Consider the following 23,129-nt stretch of genomic DNA (forward strand, 5'->3'; position numbering starts at 1 on the left):
TATGGAGTTACACTGTAGCTTTACTGGAGACTTGTAGCAATTATAAGTATCTCATATCTATTAGAAAGCAATTTAAGAAGAGTTCACTTTGAACTAAGAGCAATTAAGTACCAAAATAACAATAGGGCTATTTTATTATAAAGACATTTAGCTTATATAAAAATTATTAAAGATGCCTCCCTTTATTCACCAATATACCTGTCAGAAAATGATCTTAGTAAAGTTATTTTCAAGTTCTTTTATAGGGAAAAGCTGTTTCTGAAAAATGGAGTTTTCTCTGTTGCCATAAACTTAGGTTTGATTCTTAAAATGAAGAGAATACAGTGTATGTTCATGTATCAAATATAAGGCAACAGAAGTCATTTTGCCTTTAAGCCTTAGGGAGGGGAGAAAAATCCCCAATGTAGCATTCTGTCCAAATGATAAACCACAAATAAGTGAGTGAAACATTTACAAAAGTCAAGGCAGCCAAAGGAGCCTCTCTGTTCAATAGAAAGAGAGGAAGAGATGGATAGGATGTAACTAAATAATGGTTGGAGTAACACAATGGTTTCAAGTCTCAATTGGTCCTTCTGTTATGTTCATTGGAAGATCAGGGCCAAGTGTATCCCCCGCCTTTTGCCCTCCTCCCGCAACACCACCTCCATATAAACATTAGTTTTGTGTGTGGATCTTTCTGCTTTGTCCTTCATGTGGCCTCCAAGGGTGATAAAGCGAGAGTCATCTGATCTACAATGAAAAGAACTGGGAAATGATTCTTAGCTGACCCAGCTGTTCTGAAAGGCAAAAGCTTGGTATATCAAGAGGTCAAACATACAGTAACTGATTTAATAGCATTAAGCACATAGCTACATAACTTGAATTACATATGAAACCAACCTTATTTCTTAACCCTTCATTTCCTGACTAATGTAGGTGTCTTTATATGTTTTGGTTTACATTCTGAGGTTAGTTTTCAATGCTGGAACACAAATTAACCTTTTGGGTATATTTTAGGTCCTGTCTTATTATAAGGACTATATCACAAAGTATTCTTAATATTTAGCAGATTATCTTTAAAATCTTATTTAGATTGTCCCAATAAAATCATTAGTGAAGGCAATTAATTTTATAAATTGAGTTTTCAATTAATAGTTTCAATTAATAGTTTTAAAAAATAATTCATTTTCATTTTAAGAGGCAAATCTGAAATTTCTCTAAATGGAAAGTTAGTTTCAACTTCAATTTGTTAAATTTTGTTTCACATTTTTCACATAGTATTTTTATTTTTATGATACAGTGAATTAAATGGCATGGTAATATACAAATTTTGCCAAGACTCAGGGTGAATACCAAGGGAACAGCATTTCCACCCACCCCCATGGAAATGGTCAAAGAAAGGTGCAGAAGTATGAAAAAAAATGTGCTATCAAGTTATAACACTTTCTGTGGTTCACTCTTCCCCTTTGTGACAGCACAAATAAATGATACAGAACAACACTGTAGAAAATTAAAAAAATTGATGTTTCAAAATGTGGAGGGAATCACATTGTCCTATGAGGTAAGGTCTTTTCTTTATATTCAGGAGATTCTGTGTAGTTCAGTTTAAAAACAACCTGACATTTAAATATCTGCACTGAAGAATGCATTCCAGCATTTTATAAAAGATGTAAGAATTTTTAAAACTTTGAAAATATTTTTTCTCTACAAGCATAGGCATAACTAGAATAAAAACTCATCTATGAAGCAGAAGCTAAAGTAAACTTACAGACAATTTTAAAAGCTTTTAAAAGAATCTAGTTAGTACAAATCTAGGGCTTTAAGTTGGAAAATCAGGACCTGCTTCCACTCACTATTAGATTTAATCTGAGTTTTAAGATATATAGCTCTACCAAAGGTGCCATTTTCATACAAGCTAAGTCTATCCACAAATGATAAAAGTATACATAAGTGTATCAGATACAGACTATAAGTCAAGATCCTCTTCTATATGTTGGCTTACTTTAAAGGGTCAAGAAGAAATGTATTATTTATGTTGAGATTATCTACTGGTGTGTGTAGAAAGTTTAAATTAGCTTCAAGAAATTTTATCTAGACACGCACCTGCCTATGCTATGATCTGGTATTCACTGCACAGATTAATTACAAACATTTCTTCTGTTCCTTTAAATATGATCAGGCAGATACAGAAGTTGGTGTTCATAGTGAGTATGTTTCTTCTAAACGCCTGTGGGACATAAAAGGTGATTATTACATCATCAAGAATTAGTTTCCAAATTAACATGCATTTCATACATGACTTGAGAAATGACTTAAACACCCATTTACTATGTAATTTGGTACCTAATTTAGTTAGGTATTGGTAATATCTTATTTGCTTATTTTTGAATCTTCAAAGCAAGATTCACCTTCACAAATAATTGTCAATATGACTACTCTGACATAGCACACTGCATTTTATGAAGATGGATTTGAGATACTTCTGAGAGAGTTCTAAAACTCCAACATGACCTAATGAAAACACCAAATCTTACATGCCTTTTGTCTATAAGCCTTCAGGGCCTTTCAGCAGGTGTTTCCTCCAACAGCTGCCCCCCCAAAAGAGAGACAGTCTTTACTGGCATTCCTATTCAGGGTATGTCCCTCTGGGGACTCCTAGTGGTGATACAAGTTCTTGTCTGTCTGGTTTTAGGATCCTTGTGAGATGAAGCCTTTGAAAAAAACACCCAATGGCAACAGATGGCATGTATCCCCATAGGGCATGTGGACCCCTTACTTCCTAAAATATCCCTTCCTTGTTTATACTGGCAGCGATGAATAAGTAATATATGGTGAGCCTCTAACCCACTCCAGTGTTCTTGCCTGAAGAATTCTAGGGACGGGGGAGCCTGGTGGGCTTCTGTCTATGGGGTCGCACAGAGTCGGATATGACTGAAGCGACTTAGCAGCAGTAGCAGCATGATGGTCCACATATATTCTTCCTGTCCTACAAGAAGATAGTTTGCCAACTTGACAAACAACTTTTGCCAACTCATTTGAGTCTGGTAGGAATACCTATGGAATATTTTAAGCATTCCAGTGCTCCCCTAATATACGTTATTGATACAGTTACCAGAACTAAAGCTAATACTGTGGAAGAAAGGAAGACTGCCATTTATTAAATAATTACTATGGGAAAGGTGGGCCTCCCCAGTGGCTCAGTAGTAAAGAATCCACCTGCAATGCAAAAGTTGCAGGTTCGATCCCTGGGCTGAGAAGATCTGGAGAAGAAAATGGCAACCAACTCCAATATTCTTGCTGGGAAATCCCAGACACAACTTAGTGACTAAACAACAGCGAACAGGAAAGGTAGTAATTAAGCTAATTATTTTATTTAATTTTTATTTTAAATTTTTGGCCACACTGCATGACTTGCAGGATCTTAGTTCCCTGACAAGGGACTGAACTTAGGCCCTGGCAGTGAAAGCACTGAGTCCTAACCACTGGACCTCCAGGGAATTCCTTAAGCTAATTCTTGTATATAATCCACAAGGTAAATATCACCAGTCCCATTTTACAATTAAGGTTTTGGGAAACCAAGTGCCTTGTTTAAAGCTACACAGCTAAGTAGGTAGTAGAACTGGTGCTGGACATCTAATCCAAATCCCAATCTCTATTACAATGCCAGGCCCTGCAAAGAAGTGTTATCAATTGATCATGGTTGCCAAGACAGTTGTGTTGAGAAAGATTCTGAGACCAAATTCAGGATCCAGCAAAAATCAATACTTTGATCAATGTGATACATATCATAGCACACACAGGAGCAGGGAGCAGCAGTATGTCTGTTATCTCTACATGGCCATACTGGTTATAGAGATGAAGATCTCAGAACACAAATGAAAAGAAATTTAGATACAGTGATGCAGTTCACGAGCAGTATTTTGACAGAATTCATCTTTCACATAGCAATTATATTTTATTCTTTCTAAAACATATTTTAGATTGTTACTTCCTTAATAATCTTCATGGGTTCATTTCCGCCTATTGAATAAAGTCTGAACTTACTAGCCTGGTGATCATAACTGTCAACGATGTGTCTGGAATCTCCTGTTCAGTCTCTCTGCTTCTCTGCCTTTTCTGTTCACAGTGTTCTCTCTGCCTAGAATGTTTACATAGCCCATCAAAATTACCCATTTTTCAAATTCCAGCTTCCTACTAAAGTACAAAGCTTCCATTACGCGGGCCTGGAGGGCCCTCTGTTAGAGATTATGCAGAGCGGAATAACTAGAACTGATTTTAAAATCATGAACCCTTAAATAATGACCTAATCACTCCATCCTGAGGCGGCCCATTTTGTGTATTTCCATACTGCTTACTCTTCATTTGTTACTTAGAGTAGGGAAGAATGTTTACACTCCTCAGTCTGAAGAGGAAGAAACTTGTCAACTCTTCTGCTTCCAGTAGCCCATCGAAAAGTGACAAATTTGACTGACTGACGTCCAGTGTAGCAGATCACGTTTTACAAGTCATATTCAGTCAGTATTCTTACACAGCACCCTGTGCCCCACTATTTAGTTTCCCTTTCACTGTCTTCTACTCTCAAATCCAGTGGGCCTTTGCTCTTCTTAATTTCATGTTGTAAGGAGAGCAGCCCATTCACTCTCTTTTCTGCAACCAAGCATACAAGGCAGGTCTGCAGTCTTTACTGTTATAGAGGCACGTGGACGTGGATCTATTTAAAGATCCAGCTTTCTCCTCAGGTCAGGAGAGCACATAGGCTTTTTTTTGCATTCAATATGGAAGAGAGGGAGGGCTTCCCTGATGGTTCAGCAGTAAAGAATTTGTCTGCAATGCAGGAGAGGCAGGTTTGATCCCTGGGTCTGGAAGGTCCCCCGGAGGAGGAAATGGCAACCCACTCCAGTATTCTTGCCTGAAAAATTCCATGAACAGAAAGAACCTGGTGGGCTACAGTCCATGGGGTCACAAAGAGTCAGACATGACTGAGCACTTCTATCCAGAAGCATTTCTTCCATCTATGGGAGAGAGAAGATTCCACTTCTGCCTTAGTCCACATTAGTACTCCAAGCTTCTACCAGAGGGCCTGCCATAGTGTAGGTTATTAAGTCCGCCACTAATCAATTTGATACTTTGATCCTCAATGGATTCATAATCCTTTTTTATACTTGCTATGGGCCAGAATCCTGGAAAGAAGAGTCTGAACTTGTTCTCACTTGCTTGCTTTATTTGATTATCATTTAATGTATATAAACCTTACATCCTCAGTTTGAATACTAGATGGGCAGTATGCAAAGGGCTTTGTTTATACTAAGCCTCACACTTTGCTAACCAAGTGATTTACACTGTTTCTAGAAGATTTATCTCAGCATCCCCTGCAGTATTCCTAGTTAATATTAGCCAAAATCATGCTTTCTCAGAGGCTTCCCTGGTGGCTCAGATGGTAAAGAATCTGCCTGCAAATGCAGGAAACTGGGTTCAATCCCTGGATCAGGAAGATCCCCTGGAGAAGGGAATGGCTCCCCACTCTAGTACTCTTGTCTAGAGAGTACCATGGACAGAGGGGCCTGGAGGGCTACAGTTCACCGGGTTGCAAAGAATCAGACATGACTGAGCAACTAACACTTTGCTGGTCTTCATACTGTCTATGGCCTATGGGTTGTTGTCTCCCTTATTCTAACATTGTTTTATAAAGGCTTCACTTTTTAAAGGCTCTGAGAGTGAATTAATAAGGGGTGCTTATGCTCACTGAGCAGAATCGGTCAGGAGGAATAATTACTCAAGTGTAATAGGGCAGAAGCTGATGTGGAGACAGGGAATTTGGTCACACAGTGGTGTTAGGGGTATCACGACGACTATCAGAGGTTTCTAGGGCATAGGACAAGGTCAGGAAGGTTAATATCTTCTCTTAGTTATACCAGTTGGGCAGCTGTGACAAATCCATAAAAGAAGAACATGGAAGAGAAGGATCTAAGGAAGCCTAGCCTTATGATCTAAGGAAAATCATAAGCAGGTTTTGAAAGATGAGTAAAATTTTGATGATGGGGGGAAAAGGTATGCCAAGTGGAGGAGACAAGAACAAAAGTAAGGAAATGAGAAAGGGATGTTCTAAGGAGTGTGTTCAGGAATGAATGGCAAATAATCTGGAGTAACTGAGACAGAGGACTTAGAAAGGTAAGTTGTGGTCAGATCAGGGAGAGTTCTGAACAATGGTATAAATTTGGATTTTACGACAAATATAGTGGAGTGACACTTTTGAAATCAGAATTCGTTCAGTAGCAGGACAGGCTGTAGGGAAACAAGAGGCAGGTTACAATGAGGATGCAAGTAATCTGGATGAGAGCTAACGAAGGAATAAACCAGTGCAGTGTACACGGAAGAAGAAGTAACGTTCTGGGAAGTGATACCACTTGGTATCAGTTTGTTTGTGGGACAAAAAGACAGACAGAATCGTAGTTGTGAGCTCTATCACTGGATGAATGTAATCCCTAGAAAGATACAATGAGGGACAATATGGGAGCAGGGAGGGTGAGGTCAGTATATTTGGGGAATAATGTTCAGCAGCTGAGATTGTTTATAGCTCAGGAGGACAGTGACAGATTTGGAAACCATATACACAAAGGTGAAAACAAAAGTCAAGGAATGGATGAGGTCATGAAGAAAGTCCAAGGCGAGAGAAAACAGTATCAAAAGAACCTAGGGAGGACTTTCCCGGTGGTCCAGTGGTTAAGAATCCACAAGCCAATGCAGGGGACACGGGCTCATTCCCTGGGCCAGAAAGATCCCACATGCCATAGGGCAACTAAGCCCATGCGTCACAACTACTGAGCCTGTGTACCTAGAGCCCGTGTTCCAGAAGGAGAAGCCGCCACAGTGAGAAGCCCACACACCACAACTAGAGAGTAGGCCCCACTCACTGCCTGGACGCAGCAACGAAGACCCAGTGCAGCATAAATAATTAAATAAATAAGAATTTTTTAAAAATCCAGGGAAATGTCTACAAGGCAGTCAGATACATTCAGCGGTTATTTCTCTGTAGGTTATCCTTAATTCTTTCAAGTCTTTTGAAAGTAGTACTCAAATTAAAGACTCAGAAAAACACCCCTAACTTATGATGATCTTTAGCAGAATCCATGAACACAAAGCTATTCTCAGTACTCTTAAGATTCCCGAAAATCATTCATTAATGAGACTGTCCTATATTAAATGTGTACATTCATCTGCCAAATGTATAACTGTGAATATTATGTATGAACTGTGTATTTATGATCACCATCCAATAGTTTGATGGATTTCCACGGGTCAGAAATTTTATAAAACACTTTACCGTTCAGTGAATGATTCTGTGTATTTGTATATATATTATATACTTAATAGAATCTAAAACCTTTGACCAATTATGAAACCTGACATTCACTGATTACTGCTGCATAGTGGGCAATTAATTAGCACATTAATTAATGAATTTATATGCAATTATTCACTTAATCAATTCAGCACATTTCCAAATCCACTGAATTGTTATATCCTGTTCAGTCTGATGTGCCCTACAGAAACTATAACCTACCTGTCACTGTTAAGTTACCTATTTTTACTCAATTAAGGGCCTTCTTTATACTCACTAAAAATATGCCCTCTTTGAAAGCTAGCCTGGCAAGCTCAATAGTGTTCTCTTTCAATTGGCCTCTAACTCATAGATCTTGTCAGATTATCTTCCTATTATTTATAAGAATAGATAAATATAATTTTAATTAATGCATCAAAGCTCATGTCCCTATTTTCTTTACAGAGAATACAAACTTGATAAAACAATTAAAATGTTTTGAACTGAAAGAAAAAACAGTGAAATATAACAAGGGTAACCTTAATTATAAAGGTGAAATTACCTAAGGTTAAAATGGTTTTAAAGAATTCACAGCTGTCAAGATCATATAATTCTATATGAAAGAAAAAAGATTTTTTCCAGAAAACAGTGTAAAGTAAGTTGTCATAGTATATGATGCAGAATAAATGCTTAATCAAAATGAAATTAAAATAAAGAGCCTAAACATAAAGTTTTATTTTACATTATAAATAAAAGCTTCGGGGCTATAAATTCTTGTTTCAACATCCTACAGATTTGCCTGGTTCTGTTTTAGAATGTACATTTAAAAATTTAGGATGAAAACTGCCAAGACACTCATTATTATAATGTGCGGTTATGTTTTATTATAATTACTCATCTTTTATGCTAGATTCTATAATCCTGAGGGCAGGACTATGTCTGTCTTGTTAATTAGTGTATCCACAATGCTAGAACAGTGCCTGGCTCCTAGGAGGCATTCAATAAGTATTAAATGAATGAAGCACGTAAGGAAATAGCCATTTATACCTGCTTGAAAGTATATAGATAATTCCTTAATAAATTCTTAGACTGGCCATTCATTTTTGTTCACTGAACATGTACTGTGGACTTTCCATCCAGGTTCAATACTACAGTACAGAGATAAGACTTTGTTTGCCAAGGAGAGAAGTCCAGAAAGCCGTGTAAGCAGACAATTACAATACACGACAACATGGTACATTTATAAACATTCAGACAAGTGCTGTAGAAGCCTAGAAGATGAAGCAATTTATTTTTTACCTAGGTTATCTGGGGAGAGTTTCAAAGAAAGTGATGTTGAAGACTGACCTTAAGGAATGAGCTGGAGTTTGCTAGACAGAGAAGGAAGAACGTGTAGTCCAGGTAGAAAGGGAGGTCACAGAGAAGCCTGGAGTCCTGAAAGAGAGATTCCAGAGGACTAAAGCAAATGGTATAAAGAGTGTGAAGGAAAAAGACTACTTTCTTCCTATGTGAAGTCTGAGGTAGAGGAAAAAAATCATCTACTATTTACTGATTGCCCAAGTCTTGCTTTTAACTATATAATTAATTATATAACACGATAAATATCTGCTTTATGATTATGTAGAGGTGTTTAAAATACATAAACCACTTAAAGAATTTATCTAATACTTTGAAGAGCTTTTCTAACTACTCTAAGAGTTAAAGTGGAAAAAAAATGTTCATCTGTCAGGTGACATAAAACCAATTTCTACCAGAATAATTTTTCTCCACCTCAAGAACAGTTAGTCTTCAGTCTGTTCATTACTGTCTTTTTATAGTATTTTTATTTAATAAAGCCTATTAAGACTACCATACAAATCTCTTTACTTATGCTTTTATCTTTTAACTGATCAATTTTTATATTGCTGACATCCCTTCTTCACCATTTGCTCATTTAAAAATTCATAGTATGTGAGATATGTCTCTGGAGAAAATGTCTATAAAATTTGTTACAGCTGGCAAATGTGTATGAGTCAGTGATAGCACATGACTAAATGCTTCACAGAAAATAAAATTTGTTTCTGTAGTAAGCAGAACTGTTTAAATGTTATTTATTTTTATGTTTCAAAGAAAATATATTGTGAAGTGCTGCATTGATTTAATACGCAACAATGTCTGTGTACACGCTGTAGAAGGAAAATTTATGAAACCTTTGCACAACTCCTTTAATTGAATTTTCCAAATCTCTCACCACACACAAATAATCAATATCTTCTGCAGAGAAAACCAGTCAGAATTATTACAGTCTTCCGTTTCAATTTTGTTGTCATCAGCACATACAGAGCACCTGGATATTTGTAATGTCTGATAGCAAGTTATTTACACCTCTTAAACACATAATTGCTATTAAGTGAGTCAAAATCTATGGTTTAAAAGTTTAACTGATTATTTAAAAGATAAAAGCACCATACTTTTAGTAATGTATAAAAAAATTAAATCATAGGAGAAATTATTTAAAAGGCTTTGAAAAGTAATAAACCAGTTTGTGTTTCCTTAAATCCTAGACAAATCTCAAGTAAGCAGTTGAAATACAGCCCCCAGTGATGAACAGTGTAAAGCACAAGCATTAACATTAATAAGAGGAAAAGGTATGACCCACATACAGGATAAGTGACAACTGAATTTGTATAAAGAGCTGAGGACTGCAGTTGTACATTAATGTGTATTTGTGTTACCAAAACTAACATCTCTATTTTTTAGCTCTAAATAAACTAAGAATGTTAAAAGCATAGTGGAATTTTTGTTGTTTCTTCTAAAATTCATGTCTAAACTTCAAACCTGTGTTTTTAATACTGGAGTATTTGTTTGAAAAAAGATACTGCTTCATGTTAAGCTATAACAGAAAAAAATAAAAGGGAAGCAGTTTTCTAGGAGTAAAAGTATTTAGCTGATACGATGAATACTTTTGCAAGACTGAATGGGGGAAAGAACAACATATTTTTAAGTTAAAAAATACTTCAGTGGGTGGTTAGAATGAAAAGGCAATATCAAACTGTTTATACAGTCTTAAAAAAGGAGTTTAAAATTTGTCCTTTAGACCAAGAATTTGAAAACCTCAAAAATCCTATAACCAAAATGAATTTTACAATGCAAGAAGACAGCAATGTAGTTAAAGAAAATCAGAACATTTATAGTTGGCATTTTTTTCTTTTTAAGGCCAGAGCTAGAAATTTTGAAATATTTAGTATTACAGAGAGCTGAAACAATCAACTTTTTTGAACAATGTAAAGTCAGATGGTTACATTTCTTTTAAAATATGCATATTTCAACCTACACAATTATTCTCAAAACAGATAAAATATGTTTTGGACTGAAGCTAAGTGTCTAGATTTCATATCTTGGCAAATGTTCTACAATTTGCTTACATTCTTTTAAAAAACATTTTGTTTACTGTAAGTACTAGTCATGGACAAACAATGATGGCATTTTCTAATATCTCCAGAAAAAATGAAAATACTCAGTACCATATAATGCCACCTATTGTCTCAGGAATATGTGTATCAAGTTGTTTTATGCAGAGGTTGACTATGTAAAGTAAATAAATTTCATGCCTTCTCATGTGATGATAATGTGACAGTCCTTCTGTATCAACCCACTGAATGGTCACATGTTTTAAATCTTCAGCATAACAAATTAAAAATAATTTTGAAAATTCACATCCAAATATAACAGAAAAATCCTTTCATTTCATGATTTTTCTAATAGTCATAAAGCCAATATTATTAAGGAAAGTGAAGATAGGCTTACTTCCTAAGTAACTGAAAAAAGAAAGAAGCCTTCCTTTGTTTAAGAAATCTGTATTCTGTAAAGGAGGTCTTTATTCACACGCTTTATCAAGTCATTCCCTAATTTGCAAGGTCCAGTTCTGAAAATTATGAAAATCTCATTGTACCTTTTAATGTTAATGTGGATGTTTTAAATTTCCATGGAATAGGTTATACAAAGCCTTAGACTGTGTCTCAGATGTCTATTTAAAACACTAGAGTCTTATCTTTACAATTATACTTCTCTGACTATAATAAAAACTACAGCTGCTGCTAAACAAATTAGTAGTAAAATGAAAAAAATAAACAGAACTAAAGGATTAATTCAAAGGCACAATGACAAAATAAATGCTGGAATTCTCCTGGTATTGTCTATTTTAACTATTCTAGGAAAATCTGACAAGAATCTGAAGGAAACAAAATCTGAAAGACATTCTTCTGACAGTGAAATAAATAATGTGTTTACTCTCATTTTCATTACTTACCTAATATAACAAATCTAAACCATATTAAAAACATATTAGCTGATTTGTATATTATATAATTTCTAACTACATAATTTCTAATATTATGGGAGATTCTCAGAACATTTTAAAACTTAAATAATTCTGGGAAACAGCATAGTAAAAGAAGAGTAAAGTAGAAATTTCTGTAAAAAGCTGATGGCTAGATCCCCAAATAAGGAATATGTAAAGCAAATTAGTTTGGACTGTCATAAAAACTAACAAAGTCCTGTTAAAATGAATGTATGACTAGAAGGGGGGTGAAAGTTAACTTGGCAAAGAAATTTACATATAATGTGCATGTATTGGTGTGCATCATCTTTAACAACAACAAAAAAACCCCCACCAAAATTAAAAATATATATATACATTAGGAACTGGAGAAAAAAATAGGGAAAAGCATTCTGTAAAAATTTTAGCTCAAATTCAAATTAGAAAAAAAAGCTTCAATCTATTTTCCAGGCAATATTAATGTAAAAAATAAGATGAAAACTAATGAAGATTTGAATACTTCAGTAAGTATAAAGAGTCAATGTAGCTCTTGCCAAGAAACAAAATGGAAAATGACTTCTATATTCTCATATATACAATATATATTACCATATAATTTATATAGATATTATATATTTAATGTATCTTAGCTCAGTTAGCTCAGTTTACATTTAAACCACAACAAATAACCAATGCTTATCAGAACCTTTAAAACATAATTTAGTGATACAATCTCCTCATGCATGAAGAAACACTCAGCTCTCAGGGAAAACCTGGTAATGGACAAGTCAGTTTTAAAGCCTAAAATACTAGAAAATAGATTTAAGGCTGATTCATGCAGAAACATACAAAGAATCCCTATGTATTGATAACTGAAAGGAGGTGACTGTTTTAACACGTGAAAATAGCTTTAATGTCTTAACACATGTTTACAGAAGGAAATAATACTTTCGGGAAATTTTTTCCCGTTAATTATTAGCAGTGACAGTTCATCTATTTGTTCTATAATTTTCCCTTCCTCATTCTTCAAAACTGTTGGCAAAAGCCTAATGTAAAGTCTAATTCTAATCAGCTCTAGGAAATTAACAGATTAAAAAAAAATTACACCATTGCTATTGAAAATATAAAAGAAAGATTTTTTTCTAGTTGAGAAATAATAAATATTCCAATTTCCTATTATGATCCTCTAAAACTTGTCAGGTCAGTAGAGATTAAAATCATTGAAAGCCAGTTACACAATATAATCAAGATACAATGCACTGGAGAGAAATTATCTCAATCCTTTTCTAGGGAAGAGCTGCTTGTATGAACTTAAATTCTATGGATCCTAATGGGAGGTAGCAGTCTTCCCACATGAGTTTTGGAGGAGTTTTTCCATGACTGCTACCCTGCCATGACCCAGTTGGCCTCCGGAATTGACCAGCAGGGAATCCCAGCTTTTCCTCCTGCAAACTCATTGCTAACTTTGTTAAAGATCCTAAACAGACCAAATTGGTTGAGTTATGTCTTATGTTTGAACCTGAGAGCTGGGATGACTGGATGCTTTCATTTGTTTTAGGAAGACACAACACAGAAAAATACAAAGACTACACTTTTTGACATGAGATGGTTTTCAGTTGAAATTCCTGCTCTGACACTTAAGTAGCAGTGTCTTTTGGCAAACTACTCAACATTTTATTGTGTCTTTATTCCTTATCTATAATGACAATAAACAGCTATCTTGCAGGGTTGTTGTATAGATCTGCTGATCCTAGTGTTGAGAACATAGTAATTATTAGTCTTCAACAAAGGGAAGTCACTGGTACTTCAAGGCCGACCTCTGTTCACAGATTGCCAAATGGCATTCATGTCAGTAATATTAAAATGATCCCTCAAGTTGGTCTAGTGGCTTTAATATTTTACAGTCTGTGATTATTTTGTTTACTAGTGTGAATGTGCATGTGTTATGGGAACTTAGTCTCCTAATTTAGTTTCCCATAGTGTGAAATGCTCAGAGGTATGAGTTCACAGTAGAGCATATGTTATTAAAAATCTCAGAACACTGCCTACAAAGTAACTTTTTATGTTTTGTGTATCTTTCTAAATCACCATTAAAATCTGTCATATATAATGCATTATTGCCCCATCTCTCTGTATTTTCAAAAAGAACTTTTAATAGAAGAAAAAACTATAACTCTTAACCTAAAAACTGTATTTCAAAAGTTCAATCATCAGGAAAATTGATCTCACTAGACATGGTCTTCTGCTAAATGCAGTATAATGTTTTTCAAATGAGAGTGGTGGTCTTTTAAAAGAATACACTAGAAAAGGGCTCATGACAATTGGTTGAAATGGTAAAATGAGATGAAAGGATATCTTTATACAATAATCTAAGACCGAACTCTTTACCTTTGTTGGGAAGTTCTGAATTCTTCTTTTTAAATAGTTTTTGCTTTATTACATTAGTCACTAAAGGAAAAAAAATTAATATGGGATATTAATCATTTCTCAATTTGGAAGAAACAACTTAAAAAATACATATTTTTATAAGTATCAAGTACAAAATGCAATACCTTATATCTTATGTAAAGAATGAGAACTACATAAAATAAACCTAATACGAGTTACCAAGGAACACTCTTTCCCTCACATTCAAGAAGAATCCCTGAAACAACACATCCTAGCAAAAGATATGTGGTTTTCTGTTCTAAGTTTACAAACGAACAACAGAGAGAAACTCATTAAAAACTCATAAATTAGGGGTGGGGGGAACAAAAAAACAAATCAAAAATTTCTCTTACTTAGTTCTTTAGTTTTCTGCATTTCTCTTTTAAAGACACATGATGCATGGGGGATACCAATGAGATTTTCAAGCTCTTTACTGCCCTTCAAAGCCTAAAAGAAAGGCATTTTAAATGAGATAAGTTCTCTATAAATATACTACTACTGACAACTCTAGTGAAAATACAGTACACTGCTTCCTTTCTCTGAAGAACTTAAACTCTGTGATAATGAAATTTAACTTTTTCTGGTAGGTTAACTAAAGCCTTAAAATATCTGAATAAAAATCTATTAACTACAAAGATAAAACATAATTGATAAATTTACTTTTCAATGTGAAGTCAGGTATTACTAAAATATTATGATTAATTAATGTTCATGTAAGAAATTCTTATGAAAAGTAAAATCAACATATCTTCTGTAAACTCTTTCCAGGATTGGATTCTCCTATTCTTTTTTGAATGGGTTAACAGAAGTATGAAAAATTATATGCCAAAAAAAAGCAAACCTGTATACTACTTAAATTTTGAATTATTTCCATGAATTCTTCTGACGATTTCTCAACTTTAGATAGCAACACCATGAATCTGTGAATGAAAAAAAAACAAAAAACATTCAGTAAGATCAAGCAGTTGAACACAGCAAGTCATTTTCAAAGCTTTAATTCTTTTAAAAGAATCTCATATTCAGTTTTCATCATTTTCTTTGCATTTTTCAAAGTGGTAAAAGATGTAAATGCTCCTCTTTCAGCTTTCACTCCTTTACAAACAATATATTTTACAAACCATCCTATCCTTTGGCATTTCACTTTCTCATCACCACTGAGCAAAGAGATATATAGTTGGCTTGTCCTTTCTCCTTCATACCATTTTGAGAGAACAAATACACCATCACCTTATTTACCTAGATCTAAGCCTATGAATCAGTGTTACCCAGTAATTTTTAATTAAAAAATAAGTTTTTTAGCTTACTATATTCCAAAGTGACAAATACACCAAGGTACTCTTTTAAATTTGAAGACAACAAAAGATACGTTTGGCCACATTCATGTGTCTATACTTTTAAAAGCTGCACAATATTGGACCTAGTAAATATACCAAAGATGATTTAACTATTTCCTTATGGCTGCAACTTTAGTTTCTTATTGAATTTTAAGATCTCACAGTTTGTATATGATAATCTATACCAGTGCAGTTTAACAGAAATATAATGCAAGCCATATATATAATTAAAAATTTTCTAACAGCCACAGTGAAAGTAAAAAGAAATAGGTGAACTTAATTTTAATAATAATAATTTTAATAATATATTTTATTTAACTCAATATATCCAAAGCATTACCATTTCTTTTTTTTTTTTCCAGAATATTCACAGCTGCTTTATTCATATTAGCCACACAGTAGAAACAATCCAAAGATCCAACAGGAGAATGGATAAACAAATTGTGGTATATCCATACAACATAAATTACTACTCAACCGATTAGTCTTTGCGACCCTCTGGACTGTAGCCCGCCAAGCTCCTCTGTCCATGGGATTCTCCAGGCAAGAATACTGGAGTGGGTTGCCATGCCCTCCTCCAGGGGATCGTCCCAACCCAGGGGTCAAATCTGCATCTCCTAAATCTCCTGCATTACAGGCGGATTCTTTACCACTGAGCTAATGGGGAAGCCCCCACAAAGACATTATGTTATGTGAAAGAAGACCTACACACACATACACACACACACGTCCCTTCTATATGACTCTATTTACAAGGAGATTAACAACCAACAAAAGGAATGGATGGAGTTTAAAAAATACTACAGTGTGGAAACAAAATCATAATGTAGTTATTTTCAGATTAGAAACAGGATAAAAACTGACCAGAAGGGCAAAGAGGAGGAAATCTTTTGGGGTACTGGAAAAGTTGTATTCTTGACATGGGTGGTAGTCCCATGAGCACACATATAAAAGTTCATAGAGCAATACACTTCAGATTAATGCACTGTACACACTTTATTGTATGTATGCACTCGGCTGCTCAGTTGTGTGACTCTTTGGGGCCCCATGGACTGTAACCTGCCAGGTTCCTCTGCCCATAGAATCTTTCAGGCAAGAATACCGGAGTAGGCTGCCATTTCCTACTCCAGGGAAATCTTCCCTACTCCAGGGAATCTTCCTGACCCTGGGATGAAACCCGCATCCCTTGTGTCTCCTGCATTGGCAAGCGGATTGTTTACCACTAATGCCATCTGGGAAGTCCCATGTTTTACCTCAAAAATAAAATACAGTATTTTCAAAGCAGTGCTCTTCCTGGGCACATCTTTAAAGCACTTGATGTCTCTATATTGAAAATGCTATAATTCCAGAAAGGAGTAAAATCTCATCTTTGCTCCTTTCCTTTCTTAGAAGATTAGACCCCATTCTTCTTAGCCAAATTGAGCAATGATTAGTTACTTCCCAGTTTAGAGAGTCAGATAATTGAATCTAAGTCCCACACAGTTCAAATTTATGTGTTCCTAAATGTCTGGGAGGGATTAGGGGCGGGAGGAGAAGGGGACGACAGAGAATGAGATGGCTGGATGGCATTACCGACTCGATGGACATGAGTTTGAGTGAACTCCGGGAGTTGGTGATGGACAGGGAGGCCTGGCGTGCTGCGATTCATGGGGTCGGACACGACTGAGCAACTGAACTGAACTGAAGGGTCTGAGAGCTGTCATCAAGCCACTCCACACCCATGGGATCTTTCCAGCAAACAATCTTTCAGTCTTCAATTTACACTTTTCAAGTCAGAGGTCCCAATTTGCCTTCTACTGGTAAATGTCCAATTGGATATTATTCTCTTCAAGAACAGCATCTGATTTCGTCTTACACCCTCATTGGCAGGGGCTAAACAAATCCCTCTTCAACTGTGGTTTTTCAGATCCCTGTGTTTGCGCACTGAGGTTCACTTTTATTTTTCTGAAAGTACTTCTGGAAGCTCCCATCTTGGCTTCTACACTGCCACCTGCGCGAAGGGTCGCCGTTGGTGGCCGGTGCGCGCCTGCTGCGTGATCTCTGCGGTGTCGGAGGAGGTAGCGGCAGCCTGACCCTCGGCCTCCAGGCGTCTCCTCGCTCCTCGGCAGCCAGTGGCGGTCTCCGCTTCCCTTCCTCCCAGAGGGTGAGCCTCCCAACTAGCCCGCAGGTTCTGCCACCGTCCCTCTGCCAGCCCGAGTCAGAGCTGTCCTCTCTGCCCCTTTCCTGCCGCCCCGCGAAGCGCAGCGCTCTGCCCCCGGCCGCCCCGCAAAGTATTACCCTTTCAACATGTAATCAACATAAAAATTATCCATGAGATATTTTATACTTTTTTTTCAAAATTCAGTGTATACTTTATATTCATAGCATATCTCATTTCAGAATAGTCGCATTTTAAAAGCTCATTAGCCATGTGTGGCTGGCTAGTGACTACTATTTCAGAGAGCACAAATCTGTTCTATCAATTTTATGAGAGAAATTAGAAATTCTATTTAAATGCTTTTCAAAATCACATCAGTGTTATCCATTAACATTTGTGTGTGCTATAAAAACAAGACAAATGTGATATTAAATGTTCATACACAATGAACAGTATGTTTCAACTAAGTAAAATATGTATATAAGTATGTGAGCAAAGAATGGAAAGAAAGCGATACGCAAAAGTTAAAAATTATGTGAACATAGTGGAATTCCAAGTGATATTTTTTTCCTTAAAATTTTCCTTCATTATTACGCATTTTAAATTAGAAGTTGTCTGTCTGAGGTCCCAGCTGCTTACCACTGGAGCCTCCATATGAGACAGAACCTCCACATGAGCAAGACTACCTCCATATGAGACACACTACCTCCATATGAAACAGACTATCATAAAGGAATTCTGGCTCCTCCAATTAAGCTCCAAAAGCCTGAAGGAGCAGGACTTCAGTGACTCCCACTCAAGGCTGGGAACCTCCAGCTTCCCCTACATTATTCCTAAGTCCACTAAGTACCTCAGAAATACAAACCTGAGGCAATTAAGCTCCTTTGCTATGAGAAGTGGAGAAGGCAATGGCACCCCACTCCAGTACTCTTGGCCTGGAAAATCCCATGGATGGAGGAGCCTGATAGGCTGCAGTCCATGAGGTCGCTAAGAGTCAGACATGACTGAGCAAGTTTACTTTCACTTTTCACTTTCCAGATTCTTGCCTGGAGAATCCCAGGGACAGGGGAGCCTGGTGGGCTGCCGTCTATAGGGTCACACAGAGTCGGACACGAATGAAGTGACTTAGCAGCAGCAGCAGCAGCTATGAGAAGGAGTCCTAGGGGCTCTTTCTCTTGCATCCCTTTCCTGGGAGGATTGGAGTGGCAGAGCCTCTTCATACTGTCTTACCATTCTTTAAGGAACTGATGCTGTTCCCTGTCTAACCCCAGGGAGTTGTGTGGGAAGGGCTTAGTCCTGCAGTGTTGCCATCCTGAATGACTCCAAAGAGCTCTGTTCAGAAAGAGCGAGAAGTGAATGGCACCCCCAGGAGCTGTGGTATATAAGCATATCCAGTGAACCTATCAGTAAATCTTTCTCCTAAGTTAAGACAGTTATCCAGCAGCTAAGCAACCTGTTCAACAGCCTCGGAGTATTTGGACTGAGGAACAGTTCCCCAAGTATCAAGATATCCTTCACATGCCTAAACTTGCCTCCACTGCAGGACCAACTGGAGTAGTGGACATTCCATCACTCTCGTCATTTTTAATTTCCTTTCCTCTCCTCCTCATTATATTTCTCGCTAGGTGAAATCAATTCTTTTCATCTCGATGGTAAGCAAATTCACAGAATGGCTTTCACCCAACTGCTACATTTTGAGAAATTCAGGAAGTGTGTTCTCCATTTCTACATCTTCTGACTCAGTGGACAAGACGTCATAATCTTTGGAGATAAACAACTTGCTGAGCAGCTTTTGGGAGAAGAATGGTTGCCACTGTCTTCATCCTAGACAAAATGGCGATATTTATATTTAATCTTATGTGCTGGAAGCTGAATTTTTATTGCCAGTGATAGCATTTTCTATATTTTCAAAGGATGGTTTCAACTATACTTTGCTGTCCTAAGACAGCATTATTGTTTGCTTTAATATTATCTCTTTGTCCCTTCATTAATTTGTTTCTGAAAACCAACAATCTTTTATACCTGCCTACAGAACACATTTCTGTTACAAAGTTTCCAAGTTATCGTTGCCCCTTTTTTCAAGTTGGTAAGTGAATGTATCATCAGTGGGCACCATCATATTTTATAAAACACTATTCCTTTCTTAAACAGATTTGCCTCTGGCTGGACTAAACTGGGTCAAACCCTTCATCTTATAATGACCACTGCAAACTATGCAGATGTTGATGGGTACTGCATCCAGATATCCAGTGACTGCTGCCTGTTTCATGACATCCTTACAAAATTTGATCAAATCCTATATTATGGCCAAATTCCACTGTTGTACAACTTGAGAAATCTGAAATCTCGGTCTTCCCTGAATGAATCTTTTTTTTGTTTCAGTAGAGTAAAAATTCAACAGCATCTTTTTTTAGCAACTAGTATTTTTCAAGTGTCTAGATTACTACTCTGTTTTTAAAAAGAAACTATGATCCAGTTGGTCTGGCACAAGAGAATGCTGTTCAAGTTTTGACATTTTTTGCCAGACTGCCTTTCCTCAGAGCAGATTCTTATGGTATGTTCACTATGAACATCCATTTTTCTCTTGAGAAAGCCACATGCCAAAAATTCAGGATTTTTGATGTATTTTCCAATTTGCCTAGAAAAGTCTCACTGTAAAATCCAGAGTTCTCTCATTTTCCCCAAAGAGAAAGTCTTACTATTCTGAAGAACAACTGAAACTAGATGTTTTGCTCATATAAAATCATATAATACATGGAGGGATGGATCCATCAATTATGCTTTAGATTTCTTCCATAGTGATTTCTTCAGTCTCAAGCAAGTGATACATAACTTTTAAAAGTATCATTCTGCTCCAATTCTGCTTTTTTCCCTATCTTGACTACTTTCAATTATTTTCCATTCTTAACTTCAAATTTAACTTCATTATTTTCCTTTTCTCCATAAACCTCCTCAGATATATTCTGAGGGAAGAACTAGAAGAACAAGGAGAAGTTATCCTTAAACTGGTGAGTCTAACTGAAAATTGATGATACAGGTGATTCAGTTCAGTTCAGTTCAGTTCAGTCGCTCAGTCGTGTCCGACTCTCCGCGACCCCATGAATCACAGCACGCCAGGCCTCCCTGTCCATCACCAACTCCCGGAGTACACTCAAACTCATGTCCACAGAGTCGGTGATGCCATCCAGCCATCTCATTCTCCGTCGTCCCCTTCTCCTCCCGCCCCCAACCTTTCCCAGCATCAGAGTCTTTTCCAGTGAGTCAACTCGTCTCATGAGGTGGCCAAAGTATTGGAGTTTCAGCTTTAGCATCAGTCCCTCCAATGAACATCCAGGATTGATCGCCTTTAGAATGGACTGGTTGGATCTCCTTGCAGTATAAGGGACTCTCAAGAGTCTTCTCCAACACCACAGTTCAAAAGCATCGATTCTTCGGCGATCAGCTTTCTTCACAGTCCAACTCTCACATCCATACATGACCACGGGAAAAACCATTGCCTTGACTAGACGGACCTTGGTCGGCAAAGTAATGTCTCTGCTTTTTAATATACTATCAAGGTTGGTCATAACTTTCCTTCCAAGGAGCAAGCGTCTTTTAATTTCATGGCTGCAATCAGCATCTGCAGTGATTTTGGAGCCCAAAAAAACAAAGTCTGACACTGTTTCCACTGTTTTTCCATCTATTTCCCATGAAGTGATGGGACCAGATGCCATGATCTTTGTTTTCTGAATGTTGAGCTTCAAGCCAACCTTTTCACTCTCCTCTTTCACTGGATACAGGTGATTAGCAAGCATTAACTCAGCTGCTGCTATGCCATCACAAATGTGGAAGGGAGGTCATCAATTTCTTTAAGATTCCCTGGCATGCAACCCATGGTGCCTACTATACTGACTGTTCAGGCAATGTGGATGCAGTGGAATAAGTCATAATGGCCTGTAAAGATACTGATTTACCCTTTTCTGTAACTTCCAACTGTTTGGCACCTTTCTTCCTCACTAGACCATAAGTTCCATGAAGGCAAGGACAGTGTCTATCTCGTTTATGTTATAAACCAAGTTACCTAGCATGGTGTCTGTAGTATGGTAGATATTACTTGATGGAACAATGAATAAAAGACCTAGTCCAGTGAACATTCATTCCTAGATCCAAGTGAAATAGGCTCATCTTTCATTTTATTCTTTTTACTTCCCTCTAATCATAGACTTCAAAGTTCATTAGTTTGTTATCTCACTGAGAAAGCTGAGGGGCGGGAAACAGGGAGATGCTGGTCAAAGGGTACAATACTTCATATGTAAGATGAATCAGTTCTGGGGATATCATGCATACCATGGTAGCTATTTCATGCATAGCATGGTAGCTATAGTTATAAATACTACATGGTATACTTTGGTGGCTCAGATGGTAAAGAATCTGCCTGTAATGCAGGAGGCTCGGATTCGACCCCTGGATTGAGAAGATCCCTTAGAGAAGGAAACGGCAACCCACTCCAGTATTCTTGCCTGGAGAATTCCACGGACAGAGGAGCCTAGCAGGCTACAGTCCATGGGGTCACATGTAGTAGGACACAACTGAGCGACTAAGAGTGCTGGAGACAGTGAGTGATACTTCAAATTGATAGAGTACATCTTAAACATTCTCACCACGAGAAAAGGTAGCAATGTGAGATGTGTTAATTAACCAAACTGTCATAATTATTTTAGTGTATACATATCACATTATACACTTTAAATATACATATTTTATCTTTCAGTTATCCTTCAATTAAGCTGGAACAAAAAAGCTAATTTTCCCAGTCCCCTAACCTTCTGCCACACATATATCTTTCTAATGTGTAATCCTGGATTTCCTACCTATTTGTTTTATTCACTCTGCTTAACTCTCCTTTTACTTAAAGAATATTCTCTCCACCACAAACTACTGCTCAAAACAATGATTTAAGCCTATCTCCACTTCCTCCATATTGAAATTAAATTCTAATATTCAGATTTCTCCCTTACTACTCTAACACTATATACTCTCAAAGGTCAATCTATCCCTCCCTCCCATATTTCCTCTCTGATAGCCATAACTACATTCTCTAAGTCTGTGAGTCTGTTTCTGTTCTATAAGTTCATTTGTATATTTTTTTTAACTTTCCACACAATACCATATTTGTCTTTCTCTGTCTTCCCTTGGTATGATAATCTCCATCCATATTGGTGAAAATGGCATTATTTCAATATTTTTAATGGCTGAGGAGTATGCCATTGTGTACATGTACCACATCCCCCTGGTGGCTCAGAGGTTAAAGCGTCTGCCTCCAATGCGGTAGACCCAGGTTTGATCCCTGGGTTGGGAAGATCCCCTGGAGAAGGAAACAGTAACCCACTCCAGTATTCTTGCCTGGAGAATCCCATGGATGGAGAAGCCTGGTAGGCTACAGTCCACAGGGTCGCAGAGAGTCGGACACGACTGAGCGACTTTCACTTCACCACATCTTTAGCCATTAATCTGTCAATGGATATTTAGGTTGCTTCCATGTCCTGGCTATCGTAAACAGTGCTGCAATGAACACTGGGGTACATGCATCTTTTCAAACCATGTTTTCCTCTGAATATATTCCCAGGAGTGGGATGCTGGATGGTAGCTCTACTTTTA

At 36.9% G+C, this 23,129-nt stretch overlaps 1 protein-coding gene across 3 annotated transcripts in view; it reads right to left on the reverse strand.

The window, feature by feature from the left end:
• Positions 1-1,368: 1,368 nt before the first annotated feature.
• The window catches only part of ITGB3BP (integrin subunit beta 3 binding protein), a 91,486-nt gene continuing 69,725 nt past the window's right edge, over positions 1,369-23,129 (reverse strand). Inside the window, exons 5-8 of one of the 3 annotated variants that reach the window (XM_055401707.2) lie at positions 14,863-14,941; positions 14,375-14,468; positions 13,983-14,042; positions 1,369-2,206 (exon numbers count right to left, since the gene is read on the reverse strand). In XM_055401707.2, coding sequence (XP_055257682.1) covers positions 2,199-2,206; positions 13,983-14,042; positions 14,375-14,468; positions 14,863-14,941 — 241 coding nt within the window. In that variant the 3' untranslated portion in view covers positions 1,369-2,198. Of the gene's footprint in view, positions 2,207-7,117; positions 8,732-13,982; positions 14,043-14,374; positions 14,469-14,862; positions 14,942-23,129 lie in introns of those variants that run through there. The other 2 variants (XM_055401706.2, XM_055401708.2) reach the window with 2 other exon arrangements.

The sequence above is a fragment of the Moschus berezovskii genome, chromosome 4, assembly GCF_049115385.1.
Source record: "Moschus berezovskii isolate FMDL1 chromosome 4, NW_MosBer_1.0, whole genome shotgun sequence".
Taxonomy (NCBI): domain Eukaryota; kingdom Metazoa; phylum Chordata; class Mammalia; order Artiodactyla; family Moschidae; genus Moschus; species Moschus berezovskii.